Raw genomic sequence first — 22843 nt, 5'->3', positions numbered from 1 at the left:
CACTGCTTGTACACTCACGATGAGAACTGGCACACCCACCCTCACGTTTTCACACCCACACACAATCTGCTCCGCTGCTCTCACTCATACCTAACACTCAACAACTCACTCTACAATGCACCTATGTCCTGGCACACACACTCCCTGACACACTCAACACACGTACTTGACACTCACACTCACTGGACACACTCACCTGACAAACACACACTCATTCACACACAATTCAACATGTTCTCCCTCTGAGGAACACCCCCTCACAGTCCAGCACAATTCACACACACACACACACACACACACACACACACACACACACACACACACACACACACACACACACACACACACACACACACACACACACACCACTGCTCACCCTGAATAACGTTCCACCCACCCCACCGGAGGGAGTTCTCCATGTCCAGATGCTGCTCGGAGCCCTGACTGACTGGAGATGGGCTTGCACAGACACCTCCCACCCTGAAACGTGCACACAGTCCCTGTACAGGGATCTGAGGCCATTCACGGTGTGTCAGTGACTGGGTCCCACTCCCATAGTTCTTGTTCACAAGGTTGCCTGCATCGTCGTGACAAGTGGTGGTCAGCTGACCAGCCAGGCCAGTTATCACATGACCAGATAAACTGGGTCACCATGACTAGACTAGCAGGATCACATGACCAGCAATGCCAGAGTCATATGACCAGATGGGCAAAGGGGCTTGTAGAAGCTCAGCAGGCTCTGGGTTCAGGCAACCAGCTCAAAGATCAGTTGACTGGTCCCAAGGGTCCCCCCACCACCACCCAGGGGTGGAAGCTGGGAGCTGGGCACGCGGGTGACTGCTCCGAGGGCTGCGTTACCTGACCGTTTCTGCACCTGTTCGGTACTGAATGGCGATGAGCAACAGCTTCAGTTTGAGGTAGCAAATCCTGTGGAGTGAAGCACAGTCCGGTGTCAGGGTGAGGCCGAGTTCAGTGTCGGGGATTACAGTCCAGTGTCGTGATTACAGTCTGGCGTCGGGATTATAGTCCAGTGTCGTGATTACAGTCCAGCGTCGGGATTACAGTCCAGTGTCAGAGTGAGGCCGAGTTCAGTGTTGGGAATTACAGTCCGGTGTCGTGATTACAGTCCGGCGTCGGGATTACAGTCTGGCGTCGGGATTACAGTCTGGTGTCAGGGTGAGGCCGAGTTCAGTGTTGGGGATTACAGTCTGGCGTTGGGATTACAGTCCAGTGTCGTGATTACAGTCTGGCGTCGGGATTACAGTCCAGTGTCGTGATTACAGTCCAGTGTCGGGATTACAGTCCAGAGTCAGAGTGAGACCGAGTTCAGTGTTGGGGATTACAGTCCGGTGTCGTGATTACAGTCCGGCGTCGGGATTACAGTCTGGCGTCGGGATTACAGTCTGGTGTCAGGGTGAGGCCGAGTTCAGTGTTGGGGATTACAGTCTGGCGTTGGGATTACAGTCCGGTGTCGTGATTACAGTCTGGCGTCGGGATTACAGTCCAGTGTCGTGATTACAGTCTGGCGTCGGGATTACAGTCCAGTGTCGTGATTACAGTCCAGCGTCGGGATTACAGTCCAGTGTCAGAGTGAGGCCGAGTTCAGTGTTGGGAATTACAGTCCGGTGTCGTGATTACAGTCCGGCGTCGGGATTACAGTCTGGCGTCGGGATTACAGTCTGGTGTCAGGGTGAGGCCGAGTTCAGTGTTGGGGATTACAGTCTGGCGTTGGGATTACAGTCCAGTGTCGTGATTACAGTCTGGCGTCGGGATTACAGTCCAGTGTCGTGATTACAGTCCAGTGTCGGGATTACAGTCCAGAGTCAGAGTGAGACCGAGTTCAGTGTTGGGGATTACAGTCCGGTGTCGTGATTACAGTCCGGCGTCGGGATTACAGTCTGGCGTCGGGATTACAGTCTGGTGTCAGGGTGAGGCCGAGTTCAGTGTTGGGGATTACAGTCTGGCGTTGGGATTACAGTCCGGTGTCGTGATTACAGTCTGGCGTCGGGATTACAGTCCAGTGTCGTGATTACAGTCTGGCGTCGGGATTACAGTCCAGTGTCGTGATTACAGTCCAGCGTCGGGATTACAGTCCAGTGTCAGAGTGAAGCCGAGTTCAGTGTTGGGGATTACAGTCCAGTGTCGTGATTACAGTCCGGCGTCGGGATTACAGTCTGGCGTCGGGATTACAGTCTGGTGTCAGGGTGAGGCCGAGTTCAGTGTTGGGGATTACAGTCTGGCGTTGGGATTACAGTCTGGTGTCAGGGTGAGGCCAAGTTTGGTGTTGGGGATTACAGTCTGGTGTCGGGATTACAGTCCGGCGTTGGGATTACAGTCTGGTGTCAGGGTGAGGCTGAGTTTGGTGTTGGGGATTACAGTCAGGTGTCCAGATTACAGTTCAGTGTCATGGATTACAGTCCAATGCTGGGATTACAGTCTGGTGTCGGGATTACAGTCCGGCATTGGGATTACAGTCTGATGCTAGGATTACAGTCCAGTGTTGGGATTACATTCCTATGTTAGGATTACAGTCTGGTGTCAGGAATACAGTCCAGTGTTAGGATTACAGTTCAGTGTCATGGATTACAGTCCAATGTTGGGATTACAGTCCGGTGTCGGGATTACAGTCCGGTGCTGGGATTACAATCCAGTGTTGAGATTACAGTCCAGTGTCAGGATTACAGTCTGGTGTTGGGATTACATTCTGATATTAGGATTACAGTCCGGTGTCGGGAATACAGTCCAGTGTTAGGATTACAGTTCAGTGTCGGGGATTACAGTCCCATGTTGGGATTACAGTTCAGTGTCGGGGATTACAGTCCGGTGTCAGGGATTACAGTCCCGTGTCAGGATTACAGTCCAGTGTTAGGATTACTGTCCGGTGTCAGGGATTACAGTGCTCCCACATTGTACTACTCGATATTCTCTCCCTCACGACCTGGGACGTCCCTTTTACCTGCTGATCAGATTGCAGCTAGCTCATGTCCTGAACTTGTTATAACAGGTACTAGGTTTGGGAAGGTCTAGACTCCATGCAAATGGAATTAATGTAGATAACAATGAGGGTTAGCATGGACCAGATGGGCTGAATAGTCTCATTTCTGTGCTGTCGATTTCTATGATTCACCATCAAGCTGACACATCAGAGAGGCTCTCAGTGCAATAAGGGGCCCTCGGCCCATCCTGCAGATACTGACCCAGCCCTGCTCATCCCATTCCCCTGCCCTTGGTCTCTGGTCCCTCATACCCTCGTCACCGGGGCACGAGCCATCTTTCCGTGGACAGTGTGCAGTGAAAACTGTGCCCATACAGGGCTCTAAAAGCTGGCCAGCACTGCCCTCACCTGGCTGACAGCTGTATTGCACAACCCCCACAAACAGAAGATTTAAAGATTAGAACAGCAACGCACACGAAATGTTGGTGGAACACAACAGGCCAGGCAGCATCTACAGGGAGAAGCACTGTCGACGTTTCGGGCCGAGACCCTTCGTCAGGATGAAGATTAAAGATTAGATTTATTTGTCACGTGTACATCGAAACGTCGAAACATTTCGCTCTTGTCAATGACCAACACAGTCCGAGGATGTGCTGGGGTGGCCCGTGGGTGCTGCCATGTTTTTGGCACCAGCGTGGTATGCCCACAACTCACTCTCGTCAGTAACTTCGAAACATTCACCTAATTCAAAGGAAGCACGGGAGATGGAAGTTTTGATCTAACTTTGAGTTTACGTTAAGTGAGGCTCACACGTATCACATGGTAGTGTGGTGACGTATATTTTCCACGTATAACCCGTAGTGAATTATTTAAGCAAGCTAGAATGAAATATCACTGAAATATTAATTACACAACACGTACGTCTATGGACTGTGGCAGAAAACTGGAGCACCCAGAGGAAACCGACCCCGTTATGGGGAGAAAGTACAAACTCCTTGCAGGTGGCGCTAGAATTGAACTCTAACCTCTGAGCTGTAATAGTGCACCGGACCGCTACTCTACCACGTACTAGTGCACCGCGGACAGCTACTCTACCACGTAGTAGTCCACCGCGAACCGCTACACTACCACGTACTAGTGCACCACGGACAGCTACTCTACCACGTACTAGTGCACCACAAACCACTACTCTACCACGTACTAGTGCACCGCGGACAGCTACTCTACCACGTACTAGTGCACCACAAACCACTACTCTACCACATAGTAGTGCACCACGAACCACTACTCTACCACATAGTAGTGCACCACGAACCGCTACACTACCACGTACTGGTGCACCGTGAACCGCTACACTACCACGTAGTAGTGCACCGCGAACCACTACTCTACCACGTACTAGTGCACCGCGAACCGCTACTCTACCACGTAGTAGTGCACCGCGAACCGCTACACTACCACTTACTAGTGCACCGCGAACCGCTACTCTACCACATAATAGTGCACCGTGAACCGCTACACTACCACGTAGTAGTGCACCGCGAACCGCTACACTACCACTTACTAGTGCACCGCGAACCGCTACACTACCACGTACTAGTCCACCGTGAACCGCTACTCTACCACGTACTAGTGCACCATGAACCGCTACTCTACCACGTAGTAGTGCACCATGAACCGCTACTCTACCACGTAGTAGTGCACCATGAACCGCTACTCTGCCACGTACTAGTGCACCGCGGACAGCTACTCTACCACGTACTAGTGCACCGCGAACCGCTACTCTACCACGTAGTAGTGCACCATGAACCGCTACTCTACCACGTAGTAGTGCACCATGAACCGCTACTCTGCCACGTACTAGTGCACCGCGGACAGCTACTCTACCACGTACTAGTGCACCGCGAACCGCTACGCTACCACGTAATAGTGCACCGCGGACAGCTACTCTACCACGTAGTAGTGCACCGCGGACAGCTACTCTACCACGTACTAGTGCACCGCGAACCGCTACACTACCATAGCGCCTAACCTCAGTTGTTTTCTCGGGAGGCTGAGGGGGGCACCTGACAAAGTTTTGAGAGGTAGATAGTCAGACTCCATCTCCTGGTTGGAAACGTCACACACTACAGGGTTATAGCCGGGGGTGGTAATGGGGACAAGCTCCACTTCCTATTAAATGCTCCCAGTGTCATGCGCCTCAAATATCCTCTGACAAACCAAATCCAGCTCCCGGCCTTCACGTGTGGCTTAGCTACTAAGCCCGGAGGAACTGTTTCTACCGACAGGAGAAGGGGCAAAGGCAGGTTAGTGGGGCCTTAAAGCCAGTCGCTTCAGGCAGATGGGGCTCGTCAGCCGTGGTTGGCAGCTCATCTCGGAGAAGGAAAACTCTGATTTCAAACCTCCTCTGCCTTGCAGCTATACCCACTCACGGGGGAGGCTTCGGGAGTAAAAATCCATCGCTGGAGTCCCTATATTGAGTTCAACACTGACTGGCAACTCCTGCGGTGCTGCTGGTGCCAACTGTGTCAGTCTCTGCCGTTCCTTTGGGTTCGTCAGCGATGTGGAGAGGGCAAGCTCGCTCCGTATCGTTCTGCCCAGCTTGCGTATCCCGTAGACAGCTCGAACACAACGTCCTGGTTGAACCTGACCAAAGGAGGCCTCAGACACGGGACAGATTTCCGGTTAGGGAGAGAGTTTAAAGGAGTTTACAAGACAATTTTAAAACACAGAGAGCAGTGGGTACCTGCGACACGTTTCCCCGGCTCCTGAGGAGAGCCATGGCATCTTGCTGATTGGACGGGGCAAGGGTGGATGGGAGAGGTAGGACTGAGGAGGGGTGGAGGAGGCGGGTGGATTGGGATGAGGGGGAAGGGCTTTGGTATGTGGGAGGAAACTGGAGCACCTGGAAAATCTCATGTGGCCACGGAGAGAGCCTAGGAACTCCTTACTGAACCGGACGCGAGCGTGTGGCTAGCAGGAGGCGGCCGGCCGATCGCGCAGTGTATCCATTATGCACGGGAAACACTCTCTTCATTACACGGGCTTTCGAGCGCTCATGTTCTTGTCGCGTCAGGCCTAGTTCACTGCCCCCACGATGCAAGTTGCCGATATTGACGTGACTCAGCAGAATCACTTAATCCTACTGTTCCATTGTCGTCCTTGCTCTGAGTACACATAACACTTACAGACTGCATTGGGAGCTGAACCCACGTCACGGGCGCCGTGACGGTGTAACGGATCCTGCATTGTTATTGCTCAGCTCAGAGTGGGACGATCTATATGAGGGCATGCAAAACTACGCTTCCCTTTGCACCTCGCTACACCTGACAATAACTATATTGTCCAGTACCAACAGTCATTTTCCTCACTGGATCTCTCCCTATTCAACTAAATGTAACATCGTAACTATCTCCACTGTTCCTCTGATGACCTACCTGGTTTCCCAGTCTCCTACCTCCCTACCCTCGTGCCCCTCTTGGACCGGTGGTTTCGGCCGATAGTGAGCATCTGCCCCACCCCAGCAGCCTTGGACAAGTGCTGCCATCATTGCAGGGGTTGGGGGTGGGGAGGGTCACTCACTGGCACACTTCAGGAAATGACATCCCCACAAAGGCGTCCGACAGATATTCCGTGAAAATCTCTTGGCTGACTCCTTCTTGGTAGATATCCAGCCAGGTTCCCGTCTTATGCTGGAAACGGACAGAGAGTTCAGAATATAAAGAAAGTATTCCAGTCCCACATCACTGGCCCTCCCCCTCACCCAATCCACCCATCTCCTCGACCGCTCACCCATCCCATCTCCCATTCACCCTCGTCCCTGTCCAACCATCTGCAAGCCACGGCCGAGAGAATTCACCAGCCCTCTCCTTCCTCAGGAGGCTAAAGAGAATTGACCAGCACCTCTCCTTCCTCAGGAGGCTAAAGAGACTTGACCAGCCCTCTCCTTCCTCAGGAGGCTAAAGAGAATTGACCAGCACCTCTCCTTCCTCAGGAGGCTAAAGAAAATTGACCAGCACCTCTCCTTCCTCAGGAGGCTAAAGAGAATTGACCAGCACCTCTCCTTTCTCAGGAGGCTAAAGCAAATTGACCAGCACCTCTCCTTCCTCAGGAGGCTAAAGAGAATTGACCAGCACCTCTCCTTCCTCAGGAGGCTAAAGAGAATTGACCAGCCCTCTCCTTCCTCAGGAGGCTAAAGAGAATTGACCAGCACCTCTCCTTCTTCAGGAGGCTAAAGAGACTTGACCAGCACCTCTCCTTCCTCAGGAGGCTAAAGAGACTTGACCAGCCCTCTCCTTCCTCAGGAGGCTAAAGAGAATTGACCAGCACCTCTCCTTCCTCAGGAGGCTAAAGAGAATTGACCAGCACCTCTCCTTCCTCAGGAGGCTAAAGAGAATTGACCAGCACCTCTCCTTCCTCAGGAGGCTAAAGAGAATTGACCAGCACCTCTCCTTCCTCAGGAGGCTAAAGAGAATTGACCAGCACCTCTCCTTCCTCAGGAGGCTAAAGAGAATTGACCAGCACCTCTCCTTCCTCAGGAGGCTAAAGAGACTTGACCAGCACCTCTCCTTCCTCAGGAGGCTAAAGAGAATTGACCAGCACCTCTCCTTCCTCAGGAGGCTAAAGAGAATTGACCAGCACCTCTCCTTCCTCAGGAGGCTAAAGAGACTTGACCAGCACCTCTCCTTCCTCAGGAGGCTAAAGAGAATTGACCAGCACCTCTCCTTCTTCAGGAGGCTAAAGCAAATTGACCAGCACCTCTCCTTCCTCAGGAGGCTAAAGAGAATTGACCAGCACCTCTCCTTCCTCAGGAGGCTAAAGAGAATTGACCAGCACCTCTCCTTCCTCAGGAGGCTAAAGAGAATTGACCAGCACCTCTCCTTCCTCAGGAGGCTAAAGAGAATTGACCAGCACCTCTCCTTCCTCAGGAGGCTAAAGAGAATTGACCAGCACCTCTCCTTCCTCAGGAGGCTAAAGAGAATTGACCAGCACCTCTCCTTCCTCAGGAGGCTAAAGAGAATTGACCAGCACCTCTCCTTCCTCAGGAGGCTAAAGAGAATTGACCAGCACCTCTCCTTCCTCAGGAGGCTAAAGAGACTTGACCAGCACCTCTCCTTCCTCAGGAGGCTAAAGAGAATTGACCAGCACCTCTCCTTCCTCAGGAGGCTAAAGAGAATTGACCAGCACCTCTCCTTCCTCAGGAGGCTAAAGAGAATTGACCAGCACCTCTCCTTCCTCAGGAGGCTAAAGAGACTTGACCAGCACCTCTCCTTCCTCAGGAGGCTAAAGAGAATTGACCAGCACCTCTCCTTCCTCAGGAGGCTAAAGCAAATTGACCAGCACCTCTCCTTCCTCAGGAGGCTAAAGAGAATTGACCAGCACCTCTCCTTCCTCAGGAGGCTAAAGAGAATTGACCAGCACCTCTCCTTCCTCAGGAGGCTAAAGAGAATTGACCAGCACCTCTCCTTCCTCAGGAGGCTAAAGCAAATTGACCAGCACCTCTCCTTCCTCAGGAGGCTAAAGAGAATTGACCAGCACCTCTCCTTCCTCAGGAGGCTAAAGAGAATTGACCAGCACCTCTCCTTCCTCAGGAGGCTAAAGAGAATTGACCAGCACCTCTCCTTCCTCAGGAGGCTAAAGAGAATTGACCAGCACCTCTCCTTCCTCAGGAGGCTAAAGAGAATTGACCAGCACCTCTCCTTCCTCAGGAGGCTAAAGAGAATTGACCAGCACCTCTCCTTCCTCAGGAGGCTAAAGAGAATTGACCAGCACCTCTCCTTCCTCAGGAGGCTAAAGAGACTTGACCAGCCCTCTCCTTCCTCAGGAGGCTAAAGAGACTTGACCAGCACCTCTCCTTCCTCAGGAGGCTAAAGAGAATTGACCAGCACCTCTCCTTCCTCAGGAGGCTAAAGAGAATTGACCAGCACCTCTCCTTCCTCAGGAGGCTAAAGAGAATTGACCAGCACCTCTCCTTCCTCAGGAGGCTAAAGAGAATTGACCAGCACCTCTCCTTCCTCAGGAGGCTAAAGAGAATTGACCAGCACCTCTCCTTCCTCAGGAGGCTAAAGAGACTTGACCAGCCCTCTCCTTCCTCAGGAGGCTAAAGAGAATTGACCAGCACCTCTCCTTCCTCAGGAGGCTAAAGAGAATTGACCAGCACCTCTCCTTCCTCAGGAGGCTAAAGAGAATTGACCAGCACCTCTCCTTCCTCAGGAGGCTAAAGAGACTTGACCAGCACCTCTCCTTCCTCAGGAGGCTAAAGAGAATTGACCAGCACCTCTCCTTCCTCAGGAGGCTAAAGAGAATTGACCAGCACCTCTCCTTCCTCAGGAGGCTAAAGAGAATTGACCAGCACCTCTCCTTCCTCAGGAGGCTAAAGAGAATTGACCAGCACCTCTCCTTCCTCAGGAGGCTAAAGAGACTTGACCAGCCCTCTCCTTCCTCAGGAGGCTAAAGAGAATTGACCAGCACCTCTCCTTCCTCAGGAGGCTAAAGAGAATTGACCAGCACCTCTCCTTCCTCAGGAGGCTAAAGAGAATTGACCAGCCCTCTCCTTCCTCAGGAGGCTAAAGAAATCTGGCATATTCCCTTTGACTTTCACTAGTTTTTATCGATGTGCCATAGAAACCGTTCTAATTGGATGCATTGCAGTTTGGTTGGTACGGCAACTGGCCTCCATGTGACCGCAAGAAACTGCTGAGTTTTGAACACAGCTCATCACATCCGGTAAACCCGTCTGTCCTTTGTGGACTTTGTCTACGCTGCGCAAAGCAGCCAGTGAAACCAAAGACCCCCAGTAACCCCAGACATTCTCTCTTCTCCCCTCTCCCTTTGGGCAGAAAATACAAAAGGAGGAAAGCCCGTTCCCCTGGGCTTAAGGACTGCTTTTATTCCTCATTATCATCAACACTATGTATCGATTATGTGGGCAACCACGTCTTTCCATGACCCTGATTGTTCTTGGCAAATCTTTCTGCAGAAATGGTTTGCCATTGCCTTCTGCTGGGCTTTGCAAGATGGATGACCCCAGTCATTATCAATACTCTCCAGAGGTTATATGCCTGGCATCAGTGGTCCTGGTTACGTGACCACTGACACCAGGCAGACAATCTCTGAAGAGTATTGATAATGGCTGGGGTCACCCGTCTTGCAAAGACACTGCCCAGAAGAAGGCAATGGCAAACCACTTCTGTAGAAAAATTTGCCAAGAACAATCAGGATCATGGAAAGACCGTGATCACCTACGGCATACAAAACGGCACATGATGATGATGTCATACGGCACATAATGATGATGTCATACAACATGGCACATAATGATGTTGATTACCGTATTCTGCTTGGTGATTGATAATGCAAATAAGGAATTTGAACATACACAAGGTTACCAGTTGGTCAATATCTGTATCCAACTACTCTCTTTCCATATAAAAATGGCATTTCTTTGTTCAAACTTTAGGACAGTGAGATGGCACGGGCCAGACTGTTCCCCTTGTTCATAAGTAAATAAAATGTAATTGCAAATTGTTATAATCAACAACAGCGCCTCCTGCTGGGTGCTTGATAATTGTGATCTTTCCAACTCCCTCCTCCCCATCCCAGGGGTTTGGTGAGGAAGGAACTCACATCTGTCTTTTTAACGGAAGTTTCCAAACCCACCCAATCTCCTGGCCCCATCCTCTGGGGGGATGTTAACACCCGCCTTGCCTAGATGAAACTTATTTAGTTATTGAGAGATACAGCACAGAATAGGCTTTTCCAGCCCTTGAACCTGCCCTGTCCCACAGCCTGGGTTTAACCCTAGCCTAACCACAGGGCAATTTACAATGACCTGTTAACTTACTAACTGGTACATCTTTGGACTGTGGGAGGAGACCCACACAGACACAGGAGGACGTACAAAGACGCCCTACATAGAAATCTAGGATTGAACTTCCAACAGAGTGTTTGTTGGATCCATCATTTAGATCAGGCTGTTTCCTTGTTATTCTCTTATCTATAAATTTGAATGGGATTTCCCTTAGCTGGGTGCCATCTTACGATCTTAGTTCCTCAGTCTCTCACTTTGCTCAGCAGACCTCCATCATTGTCTGTTCAATTTTCCTTCACTCTATTGATGAACTCTCTGAGGATCCTTCGTAAAACAAAATCACAGGATGTGTGTGCTGGGGGCAGGTGGGGATGTGGACGAGGGGGAGGAAATGCAATCAGTCTCCAGATGTGAACAGAGAGAGAGAATATCCAGATGTGAACAGAGGAGAGAGAGAGAATATCCAGATGTGAACAGAGGGGGGGGAGAGAGAGAATATTCAGATGTGAACAGGGGGGGAAAGAATATCCAGATGTGCACAGAGAGAGAGCGAGAGAGAGAGAGAATATCCAGATGTGAACAGAGGGGGGAGACAGAATATCCAGATGTGCACAGAGAGGAGAGAGAGAGAGAGAGAGAATATCCAGATGTGAACATAGAGAGAGAATATCCAAATGTGAACAGAGGAGAGAGTGTGTGAATATCAAGATGTGAACAGAGGAGAGAGTGTGTGAATATCCAGATGTGAACAGAGGAGAGAGAGTGTGTGAATATCCAGATGTGAACAGAGGAGAGAGAGAGTGTGAATATCCAGATGTGAACAGAGGAGAGAGAGAGTGTGAATATCCAGATGTGAACAGAGGAGAGAGTGTGTGAATATCCAGATGTGAACAGGGGAGAGAGAGTGTGTGAATATCCAGATGTGAACACGGGGGGGGGTATCCAAATGTGAACAGAGGAGAGAGAGAATATCCAGATGTGAACACGGGGTGGGGGGAGAGTATCCAGATGTGAACAGAGGAGAGAGTGTGTGAATATCCAGATGTGAACACGGGGGGGGGGAGTATCCAAATGTGAACAGAGGAGAGAGAGAATATCCAGATGTGAACAGAGGAGAGAGTGTGTGAATATCCAGATGTGAACAGAGGAGAGAGTGTGTGAATATCCAGATGTGAACAGAGGAGAGAGTGTGTGAATATCCAGATGTGAACAGAGGAGAGAGAGTGTGTGAATATCCAGATGTGAACAGAGGAGAGAGATTGTGTGAATATCCAGATGTGAACAGAGGAGAGAGAGTGTGAATATCCAGATGTGAACAGAGGAGAGAGTGTGTGAATATCCAGATGTGAACAGGGGAGAGAGAGTGTGTGAATATCCAGATGTGAACACGGGGGGTATCCAAATGTGAACAGAGGAGAGAGAGAATATCCAGATGTGAACACGGGGTGGGGGGAGAGTATCCAGATGTGAACAGAGGAGAGAGTGTGTGAATATCCAGATGTGAACACCGGGGGGGGGAGTATCCAAATGTGAACAGAGGAGAGAGAGAATATCCAGATGTGAACAGAGGAGAGAGTGTGTGAATATCCAGATGTGAACAGAGGAGAGGGAGTGTGTGAATATCCAGATGTGAACAGAGGAGAGAGTGTGTGAATATCCAGATGTGAACAGAGGAGAGAGAGTGTGTGAATATCCAGATGTGAACAGAGGAGAGAGTGTGTGAATATCCAGATGTGAACAGGGGAGAGAGAGTGTGTGAATATCCAGATGTGAACAGAGGAGAGAGAGAGTGTGAATATCCAGATGTGAACAGAGAGAGTGTGTGAATATCCAGATGTGAACAGAGGAGAGAGAGAGAATATCCAGATGTGAACAGAGGAGAGAGTGTGTGAATATCCAGATGTGAACAGAGGAGAGAGTGTGTGAATATCCAGATGTGAACAGAGAGAGTGTGTGAATATCCAGATGTGAACAGAGGAGAGAGAGAGAATATCCAGATGTGAACAGAGGAGAGAGTGTGTGAATATCCAGATGTGAACAGAGGAGAGAGAGAGAATATCCAGATGTGAACAGAGGAGAGAGTGTGTGAATATCCAGATGTGAACACGGGGTGGGGGGGGAGAGTATCCAGATGTGACCAGAGGAGAGAGAGAATATCCAGATGTGAACAGAGGAGGGGGGGCAGTTCCAGATTTGCTGATGCCCAGGTGTGTAGAGAGAGGTCAGTGTGACAGACATGTTGGGGTGAGAGGGCTGTGCTGAGGAAGGTGACATCACGCCATGTTCACACACCAATTTACTTTGTACACATCACACCTCCATCATATTTAATTATTTAGCGATCCAGCAGGGAGTCGGGACTTCTGACCCTTCGTACTGCCCCACCCAGCAACTACCAACAGCCCTGATTAACTCTAACCTAATCAGAGGACGACTTACAATAACCAATTAACCACGTATTCTTACAGAACAGCGGCAGAATCGACCCTGAACTTGGACTCCACAAGCAGGAATGGTAACTGCTTGCGCTAACTGCTACCTACTGTGAAACCCAGTGTCTTCTCCCACATATCACACCGTCATCAAACATGACAAGCCTTGGTCATACATGTCCCACCTCCTTACCTCCACCTGGGATTTCTTGATGAACAGGTTGGCGAGCAGAGTGGAAAAGCCCGGCAAGAGGCAGTTCTGTGCAATGAAGCCCATCTTCAGCTCATTCAGGCAGATCACACTGTCCCGGTGCATCAGGTTCCAGCTCGGCAGGTTCTGCAGGTACCCCTGTCCACCATCATGTCATATCAGTGTGACTCTCCCTCAGTACCACCCCTCCCACAGTGTGACCCTCCCTCAGTACCACCCCTCCCACAGTGTGACCCTCTCTCAGTACCGCCCCTCCCACAGTGTGACCCTCTCTCAGTACCACCCCTCCCACAGTGTGACCCTCCCTCAGTATCACCCCTCCCACTGTGTGACCATCCCTCAGTACCACCCCCCCCCACAGTGTGACCCTCTCTCAGTACCACCCCTCCCACGGTGTGACCCTCTCTCAGTACCACCCCTCCCACGGTGTGACCCTCCCGCAGTACCACCCATCCCACGGTGTGACTCTCCCTCAGTACCATCCCTCCCACAGTGTGACCCTCCCTCAGTACCACCCTCCCACAGTGTGACCCTCCCTCAGTACCGCCCCTCCCACAGTGTGACTCTCCCTCAGTACCACCCCTCCCACAGTGTGACCCTCCCCCAGTACCGCCCCTCCCACAGTGTGACCCTCCCTCAGTATCACCCCTCCCACAGTGTGACCCTCCCTCAGTACCACCCTCCCACAGTGTGACCCTCCCTCAGTACCCGCCCCTCCCACAGTGTGACTCTCCCTCAGTACCACCCCTCCCACAGTGTGACCCTCCCCCAGTACCGCCCCTCCCACAGTGTGACCCTCCCTCAGTATCACCCCTCCCACAGTGTGACCCTCTCTCAGTATCACCCCTCCCACAGTGTGACCCTCTCTCAGTACCATCCCTCACACAGTGTGACCCTCCCTCAGTCCCACCCCTCCCACAGTGTGACTCTCCCTCAGTACCACCCCTCCCACAGTGTGACCCTCCCTCAGTACCACCCCTCCCACTGTGTGACTCTCCCTCAGTACCACCCTCCCACAGTGTGACCCTCCCTCAGTACCACCCCTCCCACTGTGTGACTCTCCCTCAGTACCATCCCTCCCACAGTGTGACCCTCCCTCAGTACCACCCCTCCCACAGTGTGATCCTCCCCCAGTACCGTCCCTCCCACAGTGTGACCCTCCCTCAGTACCACCCTCCCACAGTGTGACCCTCCCTCAGTACCACCCCTCCCACTGTGTGACTCTCCCTCAGTACCATCCCTCCCACAGTGTGACCCTCCCTCAGTACCACCCCTCCCACTGTGTGACTCTCCCTCAGTACCATCCCTCCCACAGTGTGACCCTCCCTCAGTACCACCCCTCCCACAGTGTGATCCTCCCCCAGTACCCGCCCCTCCCACAGTGTGACCCTCCCCCAGTACCGCCCCTCCCACAGTGTGACCCTCTCTCAGTACCATCCCTCCCACAGTGTGACCCTCCCTCAGTATCACCCCTCCCACAGTGTGACTCTCCCTCAGTACCACCCCTCCCACTGTGTGACTCTCCCCCAGTACCGCCCCTCCCACAGTGTGACCCTCCCTCAGTATCACCCCTCCCACAGTGTGACCCTCTCTCAGTACCACCCCCCACTGTGTGACTCTCCCTCAGTACCACCCCTCCCACAGTGTGACTCTCCCTCAGTACCACTCCTCCCACAGTGTGACCCTCTCTCAGTACCACCCCTCCCACGGTGTGACTCTCTCTCAGTATCACCCCTCCCACGGTGTGACCCTCTCTCAGTACCACCCCTCCCACGGTGTGACTCTCCCTCAGAACCACCCCTCCCACGGTGTGACCCTCCCTCAGTACCACCCCTCCCATGGTGTGACTCTCCCTCAGTACCACCCCTCCCACGGTGTGACCCTCTCTCAGTACCACCCTCCCACAGTGTGACCCTCCCTCAGTACCACCCCTCCCACGGTGTGACTCTCCCTCAGTACCACCCCTCCCACGGTGTGACCCTCTCTCAGTACCACCCCTCCCACGGTGTGACTCTCCCTCAGTGTGACTCTCCCTCAGTACCACCCCTCACAGTGTGACCCTCACTCAGTACCACCCCTCCCACACTGTGACCCTCACTCAGTATCACCTCTCCCACAGTGTGACCCTCCCTCAGTACCACCCCTCCCACAGTGTGACCCTCCCTCAGTACCACCCTCCCACAGTGTGACCCCCTCAGTACCACCCCTCCCACAGTGTGACCCTCTCTCAGTACCACCCCTCCCACGGTGTGACTCTCCCTCAGTACCACCCCTCCCACAGTGTGACCCTCCCGCAGTACCACACCTTCCACAGTGCGACCCTCACTCCGTACCACCCCTTCCTCAGTACCACCCCTCCCACAGTGTGACCCTCCCCCAGTACCACCCCTCCCACAGTGTGACCCTCCCTCAGTACCACCCCTCCCACAGTGTGACCCTCCCTCAGTACCACCCCTCCCATATGCCAAGAACAGTCACGGTCATGGACAGACGGTGATTGCCCACGTCTTACGACCGGACACATAAGGACAACGATGCTCCTGTTTCCTCTCACTTTCCAAAGATGTAGAGCTTAGCAAGTTAACTGGTCATGTGGGTGTAATGCCACAGTGGCTGCTACTGTCCAATGGAACAAAATAAACCAGCATCTGCCCTCGATTGAAAGGGAGACAGACCCTACTCCCCTCTCCCTCTGCCCGTTCTGGATAAGGTGAGTAAGGTGGCCGGCGGGGTGCTCCTGCCTGTTTCTTGGGAGGTGATCCTCTTTAGTGGGAGGGACATGTTGGGAGTGTGGACGTCACCAGGGGCTCTGACACTCACCATGCTGTGGTACTGAAGCACTTGAGCGATGATCCGAATCTTGGGCGAGTACTGTTTCACAGCAATGGCCCTGCAACCAGCAAGCAAGAGAGTCAGAATGATACCCGGTAAACATAACCCCCCCAATCCCAGTGTCACTGAGGGTCAACCCTCCCAACCACGTCCATCTGCCCTCAGTCCCACCACTGGTACAAGACGCACCCGGAGGGGATGCAGGAGAATAGGGTGTCAGGAGTCAGGGTGGAGGAGGGTCGAGGATTAGGATGGTAAGGGTGCAGATGTCAGATGTAGGAGGGTCAGGGAGGGGTCAAGGTTCAGGAGGGTTAGGTGCAACTGGGTACTGGTTGGATCAAGATGTAAGAGTGCAAGGGTGCAAGGTGGGTCAGAGTGTGGGGGTCAGGGTTCAAGAGGGTCAAGGTGCAGATGTCAGTGTGTGGGTTGGTCAGGGTGTTGGGTCAGGGTTCAGGAGCTTCAGGGGTCAGGGGTCTCTCTCAATCGTTTCTCACTTCATGATGTTTGCAGAATCTTCAGCTTCAGGGTTGAGGCAATTCTTGTCGGCTAAAATCAGACAGGCGTTGGCTTTGTCCAGCTGTGACGGGAAGCAGAAATTACTCTGTGACTACACAATCACTCCCAGGATTCTGTCACATCCAGAGGTCCTCGCTCCCCGGAAAGGTGGGAATTGGACCTCATCTGGCATCAGTCAGAGAGCACAGGAACTCTCCCAGCCTCTGGATATATCCCCACTCATTCAAAACCAAACTGCTGGTCCCATCTTTTATGCCTTATAGCTCCAAAACATCAAAGTAATGCAAAGGAACTCAGGAGAGTTGAGAAATACAAGCCTAACTTTGGTTTTACTTTAAGTGAAGCATGCATGTATCACGCGGTGGCATTAGGACGTATGCAATTCACTTACTTTTATATATAACCCACAATGTAAACAACAAAGAACGCCTGACAAAAATGTACCTACAATATCACTCAAATACTATTGGAATATTAAATACAGCACAGTCCTCCCTCATGTTATAAACTTCAACTCAATAGAGAATGTGTCTCAACTATTTACACAGTATAATGCAACTACTATACAGATACCCACAGCACAGGAACTTTATAAATTGTCCCATTCAGGCCTAAAGATTTAATTGCTATGGACGATTTCTTACTCCTGTGGGATAATGTCTCTCCTGACCAGGGGATCACTCTGCTTGGCAGCTGAGACTTGTGGCTGTGAAACAACCTCAGGTTCTGAGTCGACTCCACGGAGGTTGTCGGAGTTGACTCTAAGACTGCAGGCAGTGGTTCTGACAGCTCTGGGCACCTTTCTTGTCCTTTTCTTGGCTTTTCTCTCTCGATCTATTTTGATCCCTTTCTTTTTCTTTCTCACATTCTTTCTCTCTTTCTCTCGCTTTCCTTTTTAACTTCTTGTCTTTCTTTTTCTCACCTTTTTTTCTTTCTAGTTTGTGCACCCTGTATTTAGTTTACTGGAGTATTCTCTTACTGCTCCCTTTACCATCTGATCCCTCCTCCTGACTTCCTCATCCGCAACATTTTCTGACAAATCCTCTGGTTTGTATCTCCACTGACTCCTTGCTTTTTGTCCTTCCATTCATCCGGCTGGTCTTTGGTCTTCGCATCTACTTTTACAAGCAGCTTCTTGTCTCCCACTTGAAGTTCATGTAATAACCTTCATACATGCAGAGTAGATTGTGGTTCCTTATACTCACAAAAGCTGAATACTTGCAACTTTCCTGACGCTCCTTGAATTCTGTTTCAGCTGAAAACCGAGCCACATTTTGTATGTAATTACCTGATTGACATATCAGAAGCTTTCTCGGAAATGTTGCCTACAAAAACTGTTGTAGTCGAACCAGTGCTTTTGTGACTTTCATGATTCATCTAAGCAGCATGGTCCTTCCTTGGTCCACTATGCTTTCCATCCAGAGGCACAGTGGTTGGCACCAACACCCATTTGCTCTCTGTTGGGCCACGGTTCATGGTGTGCAGCATGGAGACTATTGTGGTGTCATCCAGTACCCTCCTTAATGTGCTTTCAGTTGACCCTATTGTGACATGCAAATGGTGGATGGATCTCCAAAATAGTTGTAGTTGTCTCAGCCAATCACACACCCACAGTGCTGTCCTTCCTGGTTTTAACACACACAAGCCCAATGTGGCTTGTTGATTGTTGTATTTCACTGTTACAAATGTCATTCCCACAGGAGATCTCTTTTCTCCAGAATAAGTTCTCAGATGGATATCTGCAGGCTTCAGTTTAGTATCTTTGAAATGCTATTCAAACTCATTTTGTGGAATGACTGAAACAGCTGAGCCAGTGTCCAATTCCATTTTAATTATTTTGCCGTTCACTTCTGGTGAAACCCATATTGCTTGCTTGTTGTTAGTTTTCACATTGTAAATCTCAAGGCCACCCAATCCTGTGTCACTCGCATTATCAGATTTTATATCCACGGCATGCAGACTAGTGCTTTTTTTGCAAATGCAAATTAACTTTCTATCTTTTTCTCATCCCTGTGCAGTTCATTTATTTTTGTCTGTCCAATATGCTCTTTTTATGTATGTGTCCTACTTTGTTGCATTTTCTGCCAGTTTCACCTTTAAACTTGCGTGGGTCTGGTGTGAGTGAGCCTCTGTCACAATAGTAACACAGATTTGTTTGGTCAGCCCAGTTTCTGTTTAGAGGTTGCAATTTTGTTCACACACGCTTTCATTCCTGACTGCAACTCAATTGTATCTCCGACTGCCGTTTCCATTGGTACAGTGATTTCAGCTGCTCTTTTAAACGTGAGTTGTGCCTCAGTTAGGAACAGTTTTTGAATGATTCCACAAATGAAACTACTGCTCAGTGCATCACTGAACTGACAGTACTCAAAAAGCTTCTTAATTTCAGCCATGTACACTGAAGTGGGCTCCTTTTCATTTTGATTCAACTTATGAAACATAAAGGATTCTGCAATCAACACTGGTTTGGTTCTAAATGTTCCTGCATTACTTTCACAATATCAGCAAAGCTAATTTCAGCTGGTTTGGTTGGAGAAGTTAAACTTTGAAGCAAACTGTACGATTTTAAATCCAATGTGCTCAGCAAGATTTTACATTCTCCTCTCACTGGTTATTTCATTTGCTTTAAAATACTGCTCAATCTGCTCAGTAGATTGTTGTGTGATCAAACACGTCAATCTTTTCAATGCAGCCAGCCATTTCTGCTATTTTTAAAACATTTTTATCACTCATTACTCACTGTTTATGAACCTGTGAATTCTTCCACTTTTTGCCTTACTTTTTAACTCTTAACTTTTAACTTTTTACTTTCCATACTGTGCTTTTTAAAAACTCAAACATCTCGCTGTGCTTCAATGGGTCAGTTGCCGTCTCAGGTTTGTTTTAAAAATACCTCATCACCACTGATACATTTTGTAACTTCAAAACATTAAACTAATGTTTTCAAAGGAGAACAGGAGAGCCAGGAATGTGAGTCTAACTTCGGATTTTACTCTAGCGAGGTGTGCACATGGTGGTGTGATAACGTATGCCATTTGCGTACTTTTACATAGAACCCGTAATGAATTGAGCAAACCACAAAGAATGCTTAATCAAACAATGTATTTACAATATTACTGAAATATTAAGTACACCACAGCTATCTCCCTGCAGCAGAGTCTCAGCACCTTCGAGCTGATGGAGCTCATCCCCCCGCAACATGTGGAACTCCATCCATGGGGTCAGTGTGTGGCTGTGTCAAGCACATCTGGTCCAGGCTGAGAAAATGTCACCAACTGTGAACCTCTAACACAAGAGATTCTACAGATGCAAGGCCATTGTACAAGGCATTGGTAAGGCCGGATTTGGAGTATTGTGTACAGTTCCGGTCACCAAGTTATAGGAAAGATGTCAACAAAATAGAGAGAGTACAGAGAAGATTTACTAGAATGTTACCTGGGTTTCAGCACCTAAGTTACAGAGAAAGATTGAACAAGTTAGGTCTTCATTCTTTGGAGCATAGAAGGTTGAGGGGGGACTTGATAGAGGTATTTAAAATTATGAGGGGGATAGATAGAGTGGACGTGGATAGGCTTTTTCCATTGAGATTCAAACAAGAGGACAAGAGTTGAGAGTTAGGGGGCAAAAGTTTAAGGGTAACACGAGAGGTAATTTCTTTACTCAGAGTGGTAGCTGTGTGGAACGAGCTTCCAGTAGAAGTGGTAGAGGCAGGTTTGGTATTGTCATTTAAAGTAAAATTGGATAGGTATATGGACAGGAAAGGAATGGAGGGTTATGGGCTGAGAGCAGGTCGGTGGGACTAGGTGTGAGTAAGTGTTCCACATGGACTAGAAGGGCTGAGATGGCCTGTTTCCGTGCTGTAATTGTTATATGGTTATATGCTGGAAAACCAGAGTAACACGCACAAGGAGGGCAGGTGTATGGGGTCTGAGAGGAAAAAATGGATCAGCCATGATGGAATGATAGATCAGACTTGATGGGCCAAATGGCCTAATTCTGCTCCTATGTCCCAAGTCTTATAAAATGCTGGAGGAACTCAGCAAGTCAGGCAGCATCGATAGAGGGGATAAACAGTCGACGTTTCAGGCTGAGATCCTATCAACATGACATCTATTCGAACCTCTCGTCCAGTGATGGTCCCTGAAGAGTGATTGTGTCCAGGTTCCTGTGCAGTGACAGGGCAGACTCCAGATCTCAAACTCCAATGTGCACACCGCTGAACCTCACCGACGTGGGGAGAGTGGGTCATTAAGAGGCCTTCCAACCTCAGACATTGACCACAAGGATCGCTAGTCTTTATCCTTAGTCTGCCAACCCAACATCCATCCAAGTGGTTTGGTGGCCTTCGGGCATGAAGTACTTCGACCTGGACTCCGGTCTGACCTTCAACTCCTCCTCTTCCCTGTCCCTAACCATAACATGACCACCAATTCCCCTCTCTCCCCAAAACCATCTCTACAAACTTAAAAAACAACTGAGGTTCGGTACCGTAGCATAACGGTTAGCACAACGGTTAGCACAACGGTTTACAGTGCCAGCGACCTGAGTTCAGTTCCCATCACTGTCTGTGAGGAGTTTGCATGTTTTTGCCACGACTGCGTGGGTTTTCTCTGGGTGCTCCAGTTCCCTCCCACAATCCAAAGACGTACATGTTACCGGGTTAATTGGTCACATGGGTGTAATTGGGTGGCGTGGGCACATCGGGCCTGGGGTCAGGACTGCGCTGTATCTCTAAATACATAAACGAAGTCAGAGCCATGACCGCGACAGGTCGGTAGGTTAATACGCCACTGTGAATTGCTCCCGGTGGATGGGTGGCAAAAATCAAAAGGTGAACCATGAACATGGGAGAGAGAATAAAGCGCAGGCATTACAGGACATAAGGGGGATAAAGCGCAGGCATTACAGGACATAAGGGGGATAAAGCGCAGGCATTACAGGACATAAGGGGGATAAAGCTCAGGCATTACAGGGACATAAGGGGGATAAAGCGCAGGCATTACAGGGACATAAGGGGGATAAAGCGCAGGCATTACAGGACATAAGGGGGATAAAGCGCAGGCATTACAGGGACATAAGGGGGATAAAGCGCAGGCATTACAGGACATAAGGGGGATAAAGCGCAGGCATTACAGGACATAAGGGGAATAAAGCGCAGGCATTACAGGGACATAAGGGGGATAAAGCGCAGGCATTACAGGACATAAGGGGGATAAAGCGCAGGCATTACAGGGACATAAGGGGGATAAAGCGCAGGCATTACAGGACATAAGGGGAATAAAGCGCAGGCATTACAGGGACATAAGGGGGATAAAGCGCAGGCATTACAGGACATAAGGGGGATAAAGCGCAGGCATTACAGGGACATAAGGGGGATAAAGCGCAGGCATTACAGGGACATAAGGGGAATAAAGCGCAGGCATTACAGGACATAAGGGGAATAAAGCGCAGGCATTACAGGGACATAAGGGGGATAAAGCGCAGGCATTACAGGGACATAAGGGGGATAAAGCGCAGGCATTACAGGACATAAGGGGGATAAAGCGCAGGCATTACAAGACATAAGGGGAATAAAGCGCAGGCATTACAGGGACATAAGGGGGATAAAGCGCAGGCATTACAGGGACATAAGGGGGATAAAGCGCAGGCATTACAGGACATAAGGGGGATAAAGCGCAGGCATTACAGGGACATAAGGGGGATAAAGCGCAGGCATTACAGGGACATAAGGGGGATAAAGCGCAGGCATTACAGGGACATAAGGGGGATAAAGCGCAGGCATTACAGGACATAAGGGGGATAAAGCGCAGGCATTACAGGGACATAAGGGGGATAAAGCGCAGGCATTACAGGGACATAAGGGGGATAAAGCGCAGGCATTACAGGGACATAAGGGGGATAAAGCGCAGGCATTACAGGGACATAAGGGGGATAAAGCGCAGGCATTACAGGACATAAGGGGGATAAAGCGCAGGCATTACAGGGACATAAGGGGGATAAAGCGCAGGCATTACAGAGACATAAGGGGGATAAAGCGCAGGCATTACAGGACATAAGGAGGATAAAGCGCAGGCATTACAGGGACATAAGGGGGATAAAGCGCAGGC

At 50.3% G+C, this 22843-nt stretch overlaps 1 protein-coding gene across 1 annotated transcript in view; it reads right to left on the bottom strand.

Moving 5' to 3' along the window:
- The window catches only part of LOC140729554 (calcium-activated potassium channel subunit alpha-1-like), a 533167-nt gene that overhangs the window by 123704 nt on the left and 386620 nt on the right, over nucleotides 1–22843 (bottom strand). Inside the window, exons 12-16 of the mRNA XM_073049474.1 lie at nucleotides 16715–16797; nucleotides 16209–16278; nucleotides 13371–13526; nucleotides 6518–6627; nucleotides 859–927 (exon numbers count right to left, since the gene is read on the bottom strand). Coding sequence (XP_072905575.1) covers nucleotides 859–927; nucleotides 6518–6627; nucleotides 13371–13526; nucleotides 16209–16278; nucleotides 16715–16797 — 488 coding nt within the window. The remainder of the gene's footprint in view (nucleotides 1–858; nucleotides 928–6517; nucleotides 6628–13370; nucleotides 13527–16208; nucleotides 16279–16714; nucleotides 16798–22843) is intronic.

Source organism: Hemitrygon akajei, chromosome 1 (genome assembly GCF_048418815.1).
Source record: "Hemitrygon akajei chromosome 1, sHemAka1.3, whole genome shotgun sequence".
Classification (NCBI taxonomy): Eukaryota; Metazoa; Chordata; class Chondrichthyes; order Myliobatiformes; family Dasyatidae; genus Hemitrygon; species Hemitrygon akajei.
This window is presented reverse-complemented; position numbering and strand designations above follow the sequence as displayed.